The 20,463-nt window shown below is 38.3% G+C and overlaps 1 protein-coding gene and 1 long non-coding RNA gene across 3 annotated transcripts in view; one reads left to right on the plus strand and one right to left on the minus strand.

The window, feature by feature from the left end:
* Positions 1-2,602, minus strand: part of LOC141783326 (uncharacterized) — a 69,867-nt gene extending 67,265 nt beyond the window's left edge. For both annotated transcript variants that reach the window (XR_012597250.1, XR_012597251.1), the window contains exon 1: positions 2,320-2,602. This is a non-coding gene — a long non-coding RNA (uncharacterized LOC141783326). The remainder of the gene's footprint in view (positions 1-2,319) is intronic.
* Positions 2,603-5,525: 2,923 nt separating this feature from the next.
* On the plus strand, positions 5,526-12,252 carry crip1 (cysteine-rich protein 1). Its single transcript, XM_074660567.1, has 5 exons — positions 5,526-5,703; positions 10,109-10,203; positions 11,513-11,570; positions 11,835-11,879; positions 12,005-12,252. The coding sequence occupies exons 1-4, from the start codon at positions 5,664-5,666 to the stop codon at positions 11,870-11,872; spliced, it is 231 nt and encodes a 76-aa protein (XP_074516668.1). The 5' UTR covers positions 5,526-5,663; the 3' UTR covers positions 11,873-11,879; positions 12,005-12,252.
* Positions 12,253-20,463: the final 8,211 nt, after the last annotated feature.

A 20,463-nucleotide genomic window follows, 5' to 3' on the forward strand; every position in this document is an offset into this window, starting at 1 on the left:
GCACGTCCAAAATGATGTAAAACTGCATAGTTTTAAGTCAAAAATCTTCAAATTTTCTTGCGGGAGGACCCCCAAACCCAATATTTTCTTGTATCTTTTATTCACTGTAAAAATTCAGAATGTAATGATTGCTGATACCGGCCGATACACACGCCAACATGTGAATATGAGGAGTACCGGCACTTATTTCTGTTTCTCCACTTCAAGCACTGCTCAAAAAATAGCTGCTTGACCCAGGGTAAGATTTTAGAAATACTGACGTAATGAACCCACTTTCTGTAAAAACCTAAATGCTGTTTCAAAGCCCCCCTCCACGCTGCCTGTAATAAATCCAGTCAAACAAAAAAACTGGATCCTTTATTTATTCATTTATTGGCCAAAATATTGTCAAATTTAATCATCCTGAGTCTATAAAAGTGTGGAATGAGCCTATTAAATGAATTACCATGTGTAGGATTTTAGATTCTAAGTCAATAAAAAACCCAAATTCCCCCCAAAACACAGTGGACATGACCTCAGTCTCACTGGTATCTGGTGCCCTGGTTTGCCCAACCACCATAAACAGCTCTACCTGTGCACTATTTTGAATAAATGCTCTAGACTACATGTCTTTCCAGTAGACTGTGCACATTAATGTCTTCATGTGGTAGCAGTTTGTGAGTATCCACTGTACTGGATCAGTGATGTAGAACATGAAAACTGCCTCCATGTTAATCCTGTCTAATTTAAGGGAGGAGGGCCGATCACTGCAATTTATAATTACAAGGCAGCAACGGGGGCCGACCTCACCGGCTGGATCGGAGCCCAGCCGACCCGGGAGCAGGGTGCAAGCCGCTGAGGCGAGACCCTCGGCTACCTGGGTGGCTGGCAGAGATTATCTCTCTGATTAATCTGCAGAGGGCACAGCTTCTGCCTGGCATCCCTAATTTAATGGAAACCATGTCGTGAAGAAAATTACAAGGCGGTCCTCTTATCCCAAGGACTTTGGAGATTCTCCCCAAACAGCAAAACCTGCAGGTAAATCTGCCACCATAAACCAGATCTGAAAAGGACTATGCTATATCTTTATTATTTCATTTGGTCATTGACGTTATACTTTTCCTCAAGTGAGAGTGCTTTCTCTCTCCCTGTATTATGTGAACTGCTTGCTAGCATGCTGAATTGTACGCCTCTGTGGCTTCTAGACACCGACAGTAAGGTTAATATTGCCGTTGCTTAGCAGCGGCTGTCTCACGACTTAACCACTTGAACGCCTAAGCATATTGTGTACACAACTTCCTATGTTGTAAACGCAGGCTCACAAGTTTCATTAGAAGGCACCATACCTCTATGAAAATGTCATCTTGATTAGCTCAATCATTAAGTGCCTCAGAAAGCACCAAAGGCTCCAACAAGATCAGCTTGTTGTTTGGTTGCCATGGTGATTTAATTAAAGAGATCCTCAGAGGGTTTGTTATCTTTTAGAAGTCACTCAACTGTGAAAACAGACAAAAACACGCTTTCACTCTGCAGGTGTGTCTGAATCTGCAGCAGGCGTAGACACCACATAAAAGTGAGTGTAACCCACGTGCTGGAGCCTCTCTGCACACCCTGGGACTCTGCGTTGTGTTTTATAGTTGTGTTATAGGGTGTGGTGCAGATTAAGGGAAACACCGGCACAGTCTTTTTGATTGTGGCAACACACACACACACATAGTGGTACAGATAATAATGTACAGACAACTTTTCAACCCTACCTATCAGGTGAAAGGTCGCCCTGGAGTTGGGTGTGTGATCTGCTTGTGTTGTAATGATTACACCCAGAACTCAAGGTGTGAGCTCAAAGTCAAACCAGAGTTCAGGCCACCAGAGAGACGTCTGACATCATCATTACCATCAGGGTGCTATCACAAGCCATCCTGCTACACTGTGTTACTAAAAAACAACAGCTAACAGCTGTGTGGCTAGCCTGAACATCCTCATCAGGCTACAAAATAAACGTGTACACCAGTGGAACAACATCAGCAACATGAGCACTAACAATACATTCAATTTCTATATGACCCTTGCAGCCTGTGCATTCAACTGATCATCAATTATAAATGAACAACCACCTTCCTCTGTATAGCCTCACTAGCCAGAAAGAGGACAAAATAAGATAAGATAAGATGAGATAAGATAAGATGAACCTTTATTAATCCCGGAGGGAAATTCAGGTGTTAAAGCAGCAAAGCGCAAATACAGAGGCACTGTTTTTTAAACACAACACTACCGTTGCTAGGCAACAGTGGTTGATGACGTTCTCATCTGGAGAGTGAGTTCAAGTGTTGTTGTACTCACCTGTCTGAAATGGTCTTCTGTACGTCTTGTGCACCTGGAAATCCTCCTCCATCTGCTCCAAGTTCAACTTTTCTGCACCTTTGTTCTTGAGGCGTGAAGCCAGTCCACTCAGCCTCTCTTACCATAATACCTCTATAACTACATTTTTGATCAAACTGACTTTATACTGAATTACACAGACTTGTAACGGTTATGGAAAGTTAAAGTTACATCTCCTCTTTGTACAATTCCCCACCTAGCTGTCAATCACTTCTTCTTCTTCTTTGGGGTTTATTGGCGGTTGGCTAATAGGGGCATTACCGCCACCTACTGGACTGGAGTGTGGAGCAGTAAATTGGCAGGAAAAAAATAAAAATAAAAATAAAGATTCATAATAAATAATATTAATATTAATAATAATAATAATAATAATAATAATAATAATAATAATAAAATTCTCTACATTATTCCTATTGCCCTTAAGTAATTAATTAGAAGATTGTGTATTTTCTTAGCTGTCAATCACTTAGGCTCATTACCGCCAACCACTGGTATGGAGTGTGTCTTCAGTATGGAGACTGGCTAGTATTTACAATAATCAGAAACTAAATAAAATAAAACTAATAATAAAAATTCATATATTTTCAATCATATTAATTTGTCTACTGTAATAGTAATCAATAACACTAATTTTGTGAGTTCTTTGCGAGAAACTTTCTCAAAATAATTACTAAAACAGTAAACCGAATTTAATCAATACAGCTGACAAGAACTACAAGCAGGAATTTTTTTTATTTATATATAACAGATACAATATTAAATAACCTGTTAAAGAACTTTAGAAAATAAATGATGAATGATGTATTTTATTCAGATCATTTACTTGCATAAAAGTCCTGCATTCAAAATTTACTGAAGTACAATTGCATGCAGTATACAGTACAAGTAGAAGTAGTTCTTTTGATACTTTAACTACATTTTGCTGATAATATATAGGTATTATCAGCAAAATCTAGTTAAAACATCAAAAGTACTCGTGCAGAATGGCTCTTGCCACTGTTGTATTATTGGCCCATTAGCCTATTATTGATGCAGTAACATGTAACCAGTATATATGTTGTTGTTGGTGGAAGTTGAGCTAATTTTAACTACTCCATGTACTTTCTCAAAATAATGATTTAGTATCTCAAAATAAATGTCCTGTTATTTTCTGTTACAAAGTACTATACATTACAACCACATAAAAAGGTGTAACCGAAGGTGTGTGTGTTTGTCTTCAGTCACTGCCAGCTCTGTTGACACACCTTGACTTGTATTACTCATCAGGTGTGTTGCAGTGAATAGATTGGTGGTGGAGTCACATATCAAGTGGATTATGACAGAGTTGCAGGGAAGGTCCATTAACTCACGTCATACACACTCAGAAGGTAAATTATTAAGCATCACAACTTGGCAGCTTACAAACGTGACTTTGGCAAAAGTTTACTTGTGGAATATGTTGTTTAAATCTATGGGTGTTTTGTTCTTATGCTCTGTAATCAGCGTTGGGTGATTCAGATGGGAGCACTGTAATTTATGAAATTCAATGCCAAACCCCTCAAGATAAACCATCTATCTTGCAAAGGATGGTGATTTACAAATGATCATGATAGCATGCTGAATCATATAATTGTTCACATAGCCCTGCAGCAACTGTCTCCTTTGAAGGTATGAAATATAGTTGCCTAAAAGAAAATTTGCCCCGACCATAAGAACAAAAGAAAGGCTTTTGTACAGAGTATTAATAATTCAGTGTTTATTCCACAGAGGCATTGTGAAGTTTAATTAGTAGACTATGAGAGAAAGAAATGCATGATCCCAGTGGTTACCTGATTACTTATTTGGTCCAGCTGCTGGCACGCATACTTTGCACTTTAGTCACAGTGATAAAACATGACTTATAAATATCAAACACTGTTGAATTCTTTATTTGATTGTACCGTATCCACTCCAGACACTCCTTGGAAACAATGTGCTTTTACTGTAATGGTCACCTCATCCTGTTTCACCATTCTGTACCCAATTCATCACCTGTGACTGTAAAAAAAATAAAAAATTTAAAAAATATATATAATTAAATTAAATAAATAAATAAATCGAAATGAAATAATAATAATAATAATAATAATGGTAACAATAACAATAACAATAAAATAATAATAATAATAATAATGATAATAATAATAAAATCAGCACTTTAATAATACAAAATGTGGGTATAATAATCGCTGATTACTTAGGAGAATTGGATTTCTCATAACAAAGTTACTTAAAAAATGCTAAAAACGGGAAAAGCTTAGTTTAAATTTTTAATATCAGTGCCCCAGTGTGATGTTTTCTGTACGTACACTCTTACAGACTCAATAAATAAATAAACAGAATAAATAAATAAATTAATAATAATAATAATAATAATAATAATAATAATAATAATAATAACAATAAAATGAGCACTTTAATAAGACAAAATGTGGGTATAATAATATATCCATAAATAAATAAACAGAATAAATAAATAATAATAACAATAATAATAATAATAATAATAATAATAATAACAATAATAATAATAATAATAATAATAATAAAATTAGCAATTTAATAAGACAAAATGTGGGTATAATAATATATCCATAAATAGATAAACAGATTAAATAAATAATAATAATAATAATAATAATAATAATAATAATAATAATAAAAAATCAGCACTTTAATAAGAAAAAATATGGGTATCATAATATATCCATAAATAAATAAACAGAATAAATTATTATTAATAATAATAATAGTAATAAACATAAAATGAGCACTTTAATAAGACAAAATGTGGGTATAATAATACATTCATAAATAAATAAACAGAATAAAGAAATTAATAAAGACATTGAAAAGAAATTATAGTAATAATAATAATAATAAAATGAGCACTATAATAAGACAAAATGTGGGTATAATAATCGCTGATTACTTAGGAGAATTGGATTTTTTTGTAATATAATTACTCAAAAACAGCTAAAAAGGGGAAGAGTTTAATTTATTTTTTTAATTTCAGTGCCCCAATGGGATGTTGTCTGCATGTACACTCTCACAGACTCAACACAAGCCTCTCCCACTGCTAGAAAAAAGAAAAAAGAGAAAAGTTTCAGATGAACTATTTCCTCGGTGCTATAAATACAGGAGGAGCGCACATCTGCACTTCAGAGCGAGGCGTGGTCAGTCAGCTAACAGGTGGTTCAGTCGGTACAGCTGCAGTCACACTTCATCCACAGGATACCTACCTACTCACCTTTATCTCCTCTAAACCAACACACAGCTGCAGCAAAATGCCAAAGTGTCCAAAGTGCGACAAGGAAGTTTACTTCGGTAAGATTTATTCTCTTTATTTGTAATTTTCCTGCAGTGAGTTGTTTGTTGCAGAGAACATCGTGTTTCCTGGTGAAAAGTCACACATGAGGAAACCGGAAACAGAGCTGACAGAGCACATTTTTTAAATGCATATATTACGAATACAAATATTAAATAACCTGTTAAAATAACTTTAGAAAAATAAATAATGAGTGATGTATTTTTATTATTTTATTCAGATCATTTTACTTGCAGAAAAGTCTTGCATTCAAAATTTTACTGGAGTGCAATTGCATGAAGCATACTGCAGAAGTATACCAGTACTTTTCATACTTTAACTACATTTTGCTGATAGTATTATCTGCAAAATGTAGTTAAAGTATCAAAAGTACTCATTGTGCAAAATGTTATATTATTGGATCATTAACCTATTATTGATGCAATAACATGTAGCCAGTATTTATGTTGTTGGTGGTTTAAATGGAGCTTATTTTAACTACTTTATGTGCTTTTGGGGAGTTTAATAAATAATGCATCATGATATCACATCAATTATTCACATTTTGTATGTAATTTGCAAAGTATTTAGTAACTAGCATTGTGAAATAATTGTATTTCCCTTTGAAATGTTGTGTAGTATAAGAAGAAATACCATTTATTTACTTAAATACATATTAATATTTAAGTAAAATACCTCAAATTCATTGTGCTTCAGTACAGTACTTGAGTAGATGTACTTGATTACATTCCACCACTGAGAATACAGGGGCCATTCTGCACAATGATGAGTACTCATACTTTTGAAATTTAGAGTACTTTTTTCCTGATAATACCTCTGTACGTTTTTACTAATATAAGATTTAAAATGCAGGACTTTTAATGGAGTTTTTTTTGGATTGTAGTACTGATACTTTTACTTAAGTAAATGATCGGATCTTCCAACACTGATGCATTAACTTGTCAGCTTAAAATCTAATTCTGAAGAGTAACTATAGAGTAAAAAGTACAATACTTTTACTCTGAAATAGAAATAGAAAGTAGCAGATAATGGAAGTACTGAAGTAAAGTATAGTATTCGAGTAAATGTACTTACTTTCCATCGGTAAAGTTTTATCATTATTTTATTTGCTTATTCTCTTTAGCTGTCAGTCTACCCTCTTAGCTGTTTTTATTTATTTACAATTTTGCAGATTAATGCGCAGTAGCCTCAAAAGGCCACTGCACGCTGTAAGGCTTCTTGTTATCAAGTTACTTTGGAGTTTGAGATCTGTGCTCCCTGAAATTGAATTGTCTTCCCTGATGACTGATGAGCTACATGACTAACGACTCGATGCAGCGGAGGAAGCAGGTTTCTTCTGTCCTCCATCATCGTAGGTCTGTCTCATGAGGATACCATCAAAGCAGGGAGCAATCACTGCATCCATGGGAGGAAAGGGACAGCTCCATTTTATTCGTGTCTTAATCCATTTAGCACATTGTCTGCAGCTCAGTAGTGCAACGGAGTAAATCTGCTCTGGGGAGACACACAGAGGCCGAGGGCCAGTACAGAATACAAAGCCAAGTCTTTGGACTGTCAGTCAGATGAATTGACCGTGCGACCGGGGAGCCATGCTTCCCATTCTTCCTTTTCATGGATAAACTTTCCCCCATCTGGCCAAAACAAGCAAACCAATTTGTTTTGGAACAAGCCACCCAAAGAAAATATACTCTTTTCTAAAATCTAACTGAGAGGAAGCACAGTCTCATCATTATCCTGAAATGTGCATCAATTTCCCAACTGAAACCTCCTCTTTAAACTTGCTCCATGTCTCACTCCTCCACCGTGATTGCCTCCATCACACCTCACTGATTCCTTCATCATCCTCTCTCTCCCTCTCTCTCTCTCTCTCTCTCTCTCCGTCTCTTTTGCGTCTCATCTGTCTTAATGTTTCTAAGCTCTCAGATGGAAACAATCAGGCTACTGCTGCCTCACTGAATGATGAGGGGGGATTTTATTGGTCCAGGTCCAGATACACAAAGAGCACAAGACCAAAAAAAGTCTTTGCTTTCCACTGCAGAACTTGAAATAACCATTGGAAGCAAAGACACTAACATGTAGTGTAGGTTATTTGTGCAGAGATTGTGCATGAAGGCATCAATAGAAGAAATATCTTAAAAAATGATGGGAGAAACCTCAAACAGGCTCTTCCATGTGATCCAACAAGCAGCATTTACCTCTAGAATTTCGACATTTTGGGAAATACACTTTACTCACTAATTAACATGCTATATGCTGTCTGTTTAATCCATACAAAATTAGATATAATATTTTAACTAGAAGTGCACTCGGAGAGCGCAGACCTCCGCCAAGGCAGGTTTCATGTACGTCGCTGCCCCAACCCCACCCCCCCACTAGATCGCCACCAAAATTGAATGAATTGTTCATTGTGCCACACCCCACCCCTCCAAAAAATTTCATTCTGATCCATCGCAGACTTTTGGAGTAATCCTGCTAACGGACAAACGGACACCCTCTGTTTCCAGCCTTTATGCTAAGCTAAGCTAATCACAGCTGCTGTCTGTAGCTTGATATTTAGCATTCAGAGTGGTATCAATCTTCTCATCTAACACTAAGAAAGCAAATAAGTGTCTTATTTCCCCCAAAATGTCAAACTATTCCTTTAATTAGTGAGATTTAGAGTTGTTGGTAAGCAGATTTTGTTAGCTTTGGACAAAGCCAGGCTAGCTAGTTTCCCTCTGCTTATGCTTTAAGCAAAGCTCTCGATAGGCCTAGCTTCATATTTGCGTACTTAACAGACAGAAAATAAGCCTATTTCCCAAAATGTCGCACTATTCCTTTAAATATGCAGTAAGGCTACAGCCAGCAGCTGGTTAATTAGCGTAGCACAAAGACATGGGGCTGCTGGCTGTGCAGTAGCTTCATATTTAGCGTACAGACAATGAGAGGGGTATCACTCTTTGAATCCAAGTCTTGGCAAGAAACGGAGTACATTTTTTTACCATAAATGGCAAACTATTCCTTTAAAACTTTAACATTCAGTTGATCTTAATGCTGTAAAGAATTTTTACTGTATTTAAGGTCATTCACTCGACTCTAAATGCTTCGGACCGCATTCTTAACCTCTTTTTTTTTAAGCTTGGCTTGGCAGACTGTTATACAACCTCTCCGTGAATCTTTTTTTGGGCTGGAATGAAGCGAATAGTTTAACAGCCTCCTCCCTCTCAGTGTGTTTTTTCCATTCAGCTTTGTGTCTGTTTGTGTATGTTGGACTGCCTCCAAAAATGCTCCCGTCACCGCACATTTAATGCAGATAGCAGATCTGATTATTCTGCATGTCTCTCACGCCCCATTTCTTCTCATATCGTCGGGTAAAATAAATAGCCCGTGCACAAATGATATGCTTTATCAGATCCATATACAATCAAGAGTAAAACAACATTACATGGGCGTCATTGCAACTGATCAGGATGGACTCTGAGCTCCACTTTAACTGTGAGACTCTGCTCCATTACTGCTTGTACAGACAGGGGCTCACTGTTTGCTCAGTACATTCATTCGTTAATTGAAGTTAAGTACAGTAATTATTTCAGGTCAAGCTAGCTCCAGCACATTTTGCTGAAATGTTTTCATACCACTGGCCTGAGAGGCTGACCTCGCCCTGGAGCACTTTCCCTGTTTCCGCTGCCTGTTGCATAATCTCATGCCCACATCAGGCTATATTTAGGTAGGGAAATATGTCATATCCTAATATTGTGGGAAGGTTTAGCGGTCAGCGGGCTTCACCTGTGTTATTCATTCATACATCTACAGTCCTTCCTGAATTTCTTTATGCTTTTTTTCAGAAAATCTGCAGATGTTACTCAACTTCTGTGCTCTTCAGTTATGACATGTTTGTTAGAAACGGCCTCAGATTATGATAACGCTTCCTCCAGTTTCACCATTTCCTGTGCTTGACCTCTCTGACTTTATGCATTCACTCAGCAAGTAGCACTTGTTTTTCCTCTTTGCATATAGATTCTGGGCCAGATTCCCGCTCGTAATCGTGTGACGAGTCTCAAAAGTCGTATAAACTCTTTTTCATCTTCCTCCATTACAGACATAAAACTGTTGGTTCGGGTTACTCCCCACTTTTACAGTCCTCCTGATTGGTGTTTGTGCAGATTAGCCCTGCAGATAGTGACGGTCTTTATCGGAGTTTATGAGGCAGGTTGTAAACAGATTCCTCAGGGACGCTCCTCGTTTGCCCTCAAGCACCGCACACAATGTTCTCAAAATTATCTGCACAGGCATGAATTTGTTGGTCTAAAACTGACATTGTGACCCTGTGACACTTCCATCTCCTCTGCAGACTACAGTAGCTCTCTTTGTGGTGGACGTTCAAGGCCGCGTTGGTTAATTTTGTCTTTTATTTGTGTTTCGCAGCCGAGAAGGTGACATCACTGGGCAAGGACTGGCACAGGCCCTGTCTGAAGTGTGAGAAGTGCAGCAAGACGCTGTCGCCGGGCTCACATGCAGAGGTGAGACACCTGAATTACATACAAGAATATCCTGTAATCTTTGATAATGTTCACAGGGTTTGGGGTTTGATAGCACTTCATCAAATCTGAATCCACTATTAAGTCTCCACTCTGTTATTGATTTTACAGGTTTGACTTTCAACACTTTTAAGCAACAAAGGTTATGAATAAGCTAGAAGTAAACCTAAAAGATTCACATTCAAAGATCAAAACTCTTTTACTAATAGGTACTAACTTGTTTACAAAGATTGTTATACTTTTTAGAACATTTTTACAATATCGCCTACTATATCTCCCTGATAGCTACTACAGTATGACCGACAAACTAACGGTCAAGCGCACTTTAAGATGATGGACGGGGTTAGCTAGTTACACCAAATCACATTTGATTGGATAAATGTATGTGTACACCCTTCAGTACAAGATGATTTAGCAAAAATCTTTACAGGAAGAGATAAGAGAGGGTTTTTGATATGAAATACTTGCTATATTTAGCATATAACAAGAGATAAATGACCAATTAACACAGACATACAGCATTAGAACTTGGAAAATTAATTTGTTATTTCACAGTGTCTTTAAATGTGTTTTTCTTTTACAAATAATAAACTTTTTTTGATCATACTTAAATCATATCAATACTCAAAACATATACAAAAAGGTTGCATAGAGTTGAAGAGGACAAAAAGCAATATTCACATGCAAAGAGCGCAGCCATAGGTGAGCGAGCTATAGAGTGACTGAAGAGAGGGAGCGGCGTTAGTGAGAACAAAGCAGTGAATCAGAGAAATAAAACATTATTTTCTAATTGTTTCATGGCTGTAACGCTCTAACACACAAATAAACACGCAACTAACTGCACAACTCTGCATAATCCTGCAGGAAGATGCAACCCGTTCTCATCCGTGAAATACGGCGGCTTTCTATCTAACAGAGTAACAGGAGACTTGTGCCTCGGTATCAGAAGCCGAGGGACGTGACCACCTGAACGGGCTGCACACCCTGCGCGCTGTTATTGGCTGGAGGTTACACCCCCACATGGGGCCCAAAGGCTGTTTGCTGACGCCCAGAAGCGTCCCGAGTAAAGCAAAATATTAAGAAAAGAAAAAATACAGGCAGAGGGCTGCAGGGTCTCTGCAGAAACAGACACCGCCACACACTTCTAGTGAGGCATAAGTGATGATTGAGAAGGATTATTTTTATATCAGTCCATACACCGTTTTTTCGTTAATTCTTGCATATTATACTTTTAATATTTACATTTTTAGTGTTTGTTTGCAGTGCTAATATACAACTCTGCCTCTTACAGCATGAGGGCAAGCCATACTGTCACAAACCCTGCTACAGTGCGATGTTTGGACCTGGAGGTAAGCATTTTTAGTCACCTTTGCTCTTAAGACTCTCTGCCAAAAACGCCCTTTCTGAGGATGTTCTGTATTTGATTGTGTCGAGGCTATAAACGGTCCTATCAAAGCACACTCTGTCAGCTGACAGGGGTCACACACAATAAATCAGTCATTACATAATTGGTAACTTTCGTTAAGCTCTTATATTGCTTTTCTTTCAAAGTAAAACTCTCAAATTTCCAATGTTAATGTTGATGTAATTCCTTCCTGCCTCTTTCCTCGCAGGATTTGGACATGGTGGAACCGAGAGCCACAAATATTAACTGACAGGTAGCGTGCACACATTCATCATTCATTCACCAAATAATTTGCTTACATTTGTTCCTCTCATTTGTTAAGCAAATCCATCCGTGCACTAAAGCCTCATGTGTGTTTTTCCTCTGCTTCGTCATCAGGTTCAATGATGCCTGGAAACTAGATTGAAGAGGCCAGCGTTTCTGACAAGTCCCAATAAAAACCAGCAAACAAACTGTGTTCTCATTCAGAAGAAACATTTTGTGTGCATGTGTTTTTATTTTATTGTTGTTTTTATCTGCGGTTTCTGAAGATGATTGTGTATTCCCATGATACAGGAATGAAGTGGTTGTCCTCTAGTCTCTTCACGTTCTTAATGTGGACATTCTGATTAAACTTTTTAAATTTGTGTCATTCTTCATAATTATTGTATTTTTAATTTTCCCTGCCATCTTTGTATGAATCACCCTTGCATTAGAGACATTTCTTTGCAGATGACGACAATCAAGTCACTTGCATTTAGTGCCAATGTGTAATTGAATGTTTCCTTTCCATTTCAATCTATGACATATGGGAATTTCTAGAACAACAGCCTTTCTGCTAAACAAATATGAATGCTACTGACATGAATATGTTTTTAGACCCTTAAACCCTTGAGCTTTATGTTGTCTAGTTACATAATCCTTAATATTTTAACACAATAGATTCAATTAAAGGGATTGTTTGTAACTTTTTACACGTATAAATCAACCCAGGTCGGTGTCCCATGCGCGCTACCGTGTGGCTACGCTGTTCAGACTCCAACACAAACTACACGGAAGCACCAAAACCGAAAAGTTATATCTAGTGAAGCCCGTCTCGCAAAACAGTGTTGGCCGCGGTCGTATTACACGGGGGAGACCGTAGCTTTGGTCTCAAGGGCCGGAGTCTCTGCTGAACTCTGCTCCTCTGCCTGCCTTCATTCACACACCGTGCACGCTCGTTACATGCTCAGCTCGCTCCACCTCTACACGTGCATGCGCGCACACTACACACTGCAGAAGAGTTAGTAGCTCTGAGAATATCTAGTGAATGTACAGTGGCAGTTGTGAAGAAATAAAAGCTGCAGCTCCTCCAGACCAGCAGAGGTTTACCGTGTCTCGTGAAGTAACGGGGCTCGGCAACGAGTTAATTTATCGTCTCCGACCGGATGCCGGTGTCTCCCCTGTTCCCTCCGGCCGCGGTCGGGAGGCTGAAGCAGGAATAGCCAACACTAGGATCAGCACTGATTCATGGAGAGGCCTTCGTCTGGTCAGCTAACATTACTGCCAAGCAGCTGAAATATAGAGTGATATTGTGGTTTTAGCTGACGTGTGTTGCCTCACTGTTTTGAGCGATGCTCGTTCATGTCTATGTAGAGCGAGCACAAGCGCGAGCACAAGCGCGAGCACAAGCGCGAGCTTGACGCTGACTTTCGTTGACTTAACGGCCACAGTTGTCGCTGTTGACAAGCATTTCTGATTCTTACAAACAGTCCCTTTAAAGTGAGAACACTTTTTTCTAACATGGTTATATATAACATGTTAAAAGACAGACATAAAGCATGCAATAACAGAATCTTAAAATCAAAACTAAATCAAACTAAAACAAATACAACACCAAATACTACATAAATAATACACCTAAATACAACAAATACAGATTAATAGCTCAAGTAGAATGGCACTAAATGACACCTCCATTTCACCTGTATGAAAAAAAAAAAATGAACTTGAGGCAACACATATTAACACATAGAGGCCCTGATGTTAGAACCATGTTGAGTGTGGAGGTTGAAGGTTTATTCTTGACCTTGGAAACAGGGTTGAGAAAAATGGAAATTTAAACATCTACAACTCCATGACAACCTGGCAAACTCAGAAATGGACCTTGTGGTGTGGGATTGTTTTGCTATTTCCAAAAGTCAGGAAAAAAAACGTTCAATCTCAGTAGCAGTAACGTTTAATTTAGTCGACGCTGCTCAGAACATCTTACAATGTTATTAAACAATGCATTCTGGGTAGCCGGAGCAGCTGAAGCCAGCTTGAGTCTTTGCAGATCCACCAGATGCTTCCTCTTTGGTTCTTTTTGGGCTCCGCTGCCAAGTGTTTGCTCTGCACGGCCGCCCTCGGTGTCCATGAATCATGTTGCAGCCGCCACCCTGCACCATGCCTCTGCCATCCCAGCCTCACAGTTGCTATGGCAACAGACACAAACAAGACACAACAGACAGCCAGTGTGTACGTCCGTCCGTCTGGCTGTCTCCCTGTTTTTTCTCTGCAACAAAGACGCTCACTGTCGCAGGATAATCACGACCAAGGCCATATTATAACATGCAGAGGATGTTTGGCAATGAAACATTTTTCAGCTTTTTCCTCTAAATTGTGCAGAGCTTGTTCATGCATAACCTATAACATAACCTACGGCTTCAGCCTACACCTTTTCAGTCATTGCTATCATCTGTTTTTGACATTTACTCATTATCTTGTGGCTGTTTAAAGGTTTTTAACTTGGGCTATAGACAGAAATAAAGATCAGTTCAATTAAAATACAGGGACAAAAGTCATTCACATCCACTGCAAAAGGAAATAACCTGGAACACATTGAGAATATTTACGTTTAAAACCTTGAAATGGTCTAAATATTGTAGATTTGTGACATCACAAATGGACAGAAATCCTGACAGCTTGTTTCAAAAGCTCAGTTTCTGAATACGGGCTGTGTGTATTTCTCTGTGGATTAAGCCTTTCAATACTTTCACAGTATTCATATAGAACTTAAACCTGCTTTATAATATAAAAGCCATGAAAATGTCACTTTTTACAATATGGGACCTTTAAGTATGATGAGGAAAAATGTAAAAACACACAGGTAGTCTATTTTATGCAGTAAAATAACCCTTTCTGGCTGTGAAGCTTACATACATATTTTCATTTTTTAAATTAGAAAACTAAAGATTTTTAGGATGAGGACTAATCGATGTGTTTGGTGAACTTTCCCCAAATTCAATAAATAGCAGGACAGAGCTGCTAAAGATACCTTAAACTCTGTAGCATTCAAAACATGTCTGCACACAATGAGTAAATAATTAACTAGTCATGAACAGGGTGTTTGTTTAATGTAGTTTAACCTGTAAAACCACAAACTGACATATTTCCTTAATGATGGCTCTTTGGCCTTTGATGCAACGCTCAGTTACTGCCAAGGTTTCTATTCCTTACACTTTGTTGTCGTAATTGTAATGTCTGTTGTTGTGGAAATTAAACAAATAGTTAGCCCTATTTCTACATGGAAGATGGATATAACAAACAGGAAAATGTCCATGCAAACACTAAAAATATCAAGTCAGAGTGGGTTAAAGCTCCCTGTCTGAAGTGCAGTGTTTCACTGTTTTGACAGGGTGTGGTGGAGTGTGTTTAGATTCCTGCTCTGATAATGATAGTTATGAGAATGCAAATATCTCACCACTTTTTGCACAGGAAATACCAAACATCTTGGTCGTCATGGTGATGCATCCAGATGTTTAGTGTGAAACCTGCAGCATTAATAAAGTTTGCAGTTTGATGGTGGTAAAGTGTACAGTATAGTTACCAAAGATATATTTCTGGCTCCTCACAGCACATACTTGATCCATGATGTGGAGAGACTTAATGAGGATAATTTCCTGACATGATGATAATGAAAGCATTGTGCAGGCAGTAAGCACATTTATAAAAGCACTTATGATGACTTACACTGCACTTAAAGTGAAGTGTTACCAGTTGATTTTTCCTGACGAGCAGGAGGAGAGGGAAGCCGAAGACCTGCTGTGTCAGCGTGAATCAGAAGCCGTCAGTCGTCAAACTGTAAAATTAGACTCATAAACCTAGTAATGCCTGGAAAATAAGTGTAGAAGTGTCTCCCGGCTATTATAACTCATGCATACATGCACACCTGGGTGGCCTCAATTCCTCAAGTCAAGTTGGATTAATTGAAAGAGTCCAGTGGACAGTAAGGGTTGAGGTTTAATTCACTTTATTTTTATGAGAGGGCACAGTAAAATATCTACAAATGTGAAAGAAGATAAGATTCATGCAAGATTTATTTTTGTTATGGTACTTAAAGAGAGTGGCCAACAAACAAATTAAATAATTATCTATTTTATTATAAGAGAATATAACATTAGGCCAAACGTAAAGGAATATATAAAACTTATTACATGAGTACAACAGACTTAAACTCCCAAATTAACAACATAAACAACAATTTGATCTTCTTTTTAAAGCTCCTCTTGATGAGATTTGAAATTGTCTGACTTTGGTGACTCCTAGTGGTAGTTTTAAAAAGATACACCTTTTTAAATTACTAAATACTACCATTCAATAGTTTACTCTATAGCAATTAACAGAGTGATCATTTTGCATAATCACTGGTGTAGGTGTACACAACAGTATGTTTTGCATCTATAAAACACATTTCATTATGGGATTGTTAGAAGAAAGTAGTAATAATATTGAATATAATATAAACACACACATACACATATATGCAGTATATAGTCGTGCACTTTATAGTAAGCCACAACCATGAACTTATTGCAACTATGAACTTATTGCAACAAGCTTTAATTTGTTTGTTTTTTCCACATTCAAAGGCAACTTTTTCAAATTACTGCACCAAAAAGTGCCCCAAAATTTAAGGCCCAAATACCAATGTTGGTGTTCAACCTGCCCATTTAGATTAGATTTAGATTTATTTGTCCCAGAGGGATATCTGTTTCCACAGCCAGTACACAGAAACATACAGATATACACATAGCAACATACTGTGTATAGCAACATGTTCACATCTGGAAATACAGGTTCAAATCTGCACGTCAGAGTTAATGCACTTAAGTTAAACAAATTAGCGCAGCATGTCTTGTTGTTTTTCTAACAGACAGAGAGTGAACAATGGGAAGAATACTTCATATCCTCAAGCCTAACACTGAGGACTTTAAGCTGTATCACATGTGTGAAACCGTGGAAGTCATAAAATCAGGTCTTGCCAGTTTTTAATAATGACACACACATGCCTCTGCCAAGAGGCTTTTATTATTTTGAACATCTGTCTTTCCCACAAGATTGAACTCTCAAAAGTAGACCACTTAAAATAATAAAGTTTATTTGTGAAAAATAATCTTTACATTCACTAGTCAGTGCACACGTGGTCCACTCTTAAGAGTTTCCACTCCCAAAAACCTGTTAATGTGATTTCAGAGCGTTAAAGAAAGACGTGAACAGGAAATCCACCATATACTTTCCACTCACTTAAAAGCCTATCCTTAAAAATGACTCGAAAACTAATTATTACTAAACGCAAAAATGTCAGAGGGGTTTTTCCCAGTTAGTATGAGGGATTTTTTTTTGCTTTGATGGCAGTAATTCAGCCAATTTTCTACAAGGTTGTTGAAGTGTTAAATCAAAATACATGATTGCTTCCATGCTTGAACAGGATACTGCAATGACGGCTAAAACCGAATATGAATGTAATGGGTCACAAGATGATTAATGGAATAGGAGAGAACAAAAAACACATTTTCGATGTGTTCATTTTTCAAGACTTTAAAAAATAACTCTTATAATAGATGGTTTTAGCCTTTTTTAGGCCTTTTAAAAGTATTTAAATGAAACAGTTTGTGACGGGAAATAAATGTTGGTTAAACTGCTGAAGACATATTAAACCTGGGAGTAGACATTGTTTTGTTTTAATGGGACACAAGCCAAAACGGTTGGGAACCACTGCTTTAAAAGGGAAATACGCTTATTTTTCTTGAGAAGAATGATACCACTCTCATGTCCATTGAATATGAGGCTACAGCCAGCAGTTAGCTTAGCTTAGCATAAAGACTGGAAACAGGGGGAAACAGCTAGCCTGGCTCTGTGCAAAGGCAATAAAAAAATCCACCTGCCAGCACCTGTAAAGCTCAATAATTAACACCTTGTATCTCATTTGGTATAATGTGTTAATTAGTGAACTTTAGAGGTGCTGCTAGGCGGATTTTAACCATTCATATTTACCATACAGACATGAGAGTGGTATCAACCTTCTCACCTAACTCTTGTCGAGAAAGCGATATCAAAGTTGGGGTTTTGTAATATTAGGAAACTAGCAAGAGTACTCAGTGTTACCAGTGTTGCCAACACTTTTCCAATGAATGTAGCAGCACTTGCTCCAAAAGTCCCTAAATCTAGTGAGAAAGTCTTCAAGTCGGCAACACTGACTGTCCGTCGCTTCAGGCCTCCCTCCAAAGCCACTCCCCCAGAATCATCATTATTAACGCAAACAACAAACCATAGCTATAGAGAGGTGAAGTCCATCCCCTTCCGGTGGGCCCTATCTGACCTATTTTTTTTTTTTTAAATGAACGGAAGTCAATGGCGAGAGACTGAATTGCGCCATGATGAATCACACATATGATTTGTCAATTTAAAAGATAATTTTGCAAGTCAAGAAAGTCGCAGTTTGTCGTAGTATCATTTAGTTTTGTGCAAACTATCTCTCGTCTTGCACGCTATACGTCGCCAACACTAGCTAGCTATCTAACTTAGCTATTTTCCACACACAAATTAAATGTTTTATCCAGCGACTCCTGGTCTTTTTATCAACCGGGAAGCAAAAGAATGAGCGAAACCCTCATGTGCTCATGTGAGTACATCCCAGTACGAAACACACAGGCATCGTAGCTTCAGTGAGAGAGACGTCACTACGCGATTTTTGGATGTGAAGTCTTTCTAATTACGTATTTTCACAGACTTATACACTTCAGCATGAACGTAAACAACGAACATGACTCTGGTGATGCGCAATGAGTGCACAGACAGAGTGCGTATGGGTAGGGTCCTGCGACAGCCACAGATACCAGATTTCTTTTCTTTATTTGTCAGTGCATTTGATTTATCGATCGCTGTCGGGATGTAATGAGAATTTCAACAAATATATAACCTCCTCTTGAGAAATAGTAACTCAGGGAGTGCCTACAGCCCCGTGAAGCATCCCCCAGCGTCCTATTGGACTCTGGCTGAACGCATCAATCCAGAGGCTCCGGAGAGGAGTCTCTGACCAGTCAGGCGTCGTGGTGGTTACTGAGCAGAATCTGGTCCTCATTGCTGTAATTGAATATGCATGGCTGTCTCAGATACTCTCTCTGTTCACAATCCCTCCCCCTCTATCACTCCTTGATTCCTTCCCTTATATCCATTCTTTCACCGCTCCACCTCCTTTGTTTTTTGTATTCCCACCTTCCCATCTCACATTACTCCCTCCATCCTCCCATCTCATTTACCATTACTGGGCTGCAGTTGATTAGCGCTGCTGGATCTATCTGTTTCCACTGCAGCGCCCCGTCTCAGTGTATAAATAGGCCCTCTGGCGTTCTAATTGCTAATAAGGATCCAGTGTGTGTGTGTGTGTGTGTGTGTGCAGAAAAAAAGAAGAGCTGCTGCCATAAGCATTTGTATGGCAGCCAGCTCAGAGAGGGGATTCATCAGCGGCTCCAAGCCCAGGAGGAAGCCTCTGAACTGGGGTTAGATAATGAGGCGGCCAGGCCTCGGAGGCTGGGCCTGGATCTCCGAAAAACATCTTAGTGCATCAATCATGTTTTTACTCTGTTTTAGCCAAAAGGGTAAAAGAGTCTGGCAAACACTCGTCTCCTCCAATTAGGCTTCCAGCTGCTTCAATAACAAGGGTCTCCCTATTAGAGTGCAATTAAACACCAACGTTATTTAGGCTGTTGTGAACACTTTACACCCTCCCTGTGTCTATGAGAAACGCATAATTACATTATTTCTGAGTTAAAACCAGTGGCAAAGTGATTGGTGGATCGATAGGAATCTAATTTTACTCATTAGACGATTAGTTCATTCTCTCTCCTGGCTTGAAGAGTGTACAGTTTATGCTTGTGTCTCTGTGAGGCTCTACTTAAGCACAGTGGGGCTTTGAGCTAAATGCTAACATCAGCCTGCGAACATGCTCACAATGACAATGCTAACACCCAGATGCTAAGGTCGTGTCTAGGAGGTAACCCACAAGTTGCGAAAACGACGACCTATCCTAACCTTAATCATTCGAGACCAATGCCTAACCTTAACCATTCAAGACCATTGCCTAACCTTAACCATTCAAGACCATTGCCTAACCTTAACCATTTGAGATCAATGCCTAACCTTAACCATTCAAGACCAATGCCTAACCTTAACCATTCAAGACCATTGCCTAACCTTAACCATTTGAGGTCAATGCCTAACCTTAACCATTCAAGACCAATGCCTAACCTTAACCATTCAAGGTCAATGCCGAACCTTAACCATTCAAGGTCAGTGCCTAACCTTAACCATCTTGTGAGAGTTTCACAACATGAGGGTTACCTTCCAGACACGACCAGGTATAATGTGTATCATGTTCACCATCTTAATTTAACTTGTTAGCATACTAACATTTGCTAATTAGCACAAAACACAAAGTACAGCTGAGGCTGATGTTGGAATGTTAATTAGTTTTGCAGGTATTTGGTCATAAACCAAAGTATTGGACAAATTAAAACTTTGACCCGATGGTGTCGCTGGATGTTAAGGTGAAGTGATCT

Source organism: Sebastes fasciatus, chromosome 15, assembly GCF_043250625.1.
Source record: "Sebastes fasciatus isolate fSebFas1 chromosome 15, fSebFas1.pri, whole genome shotgun sequence".
Classification (NCBI taxonomy): domain Eukaryota; kingdom Metazoa; phylum Chordata; class Actinopteri; order Perciformes; family Sebastidae; genus Sebastes; species Sebastes fasciatus.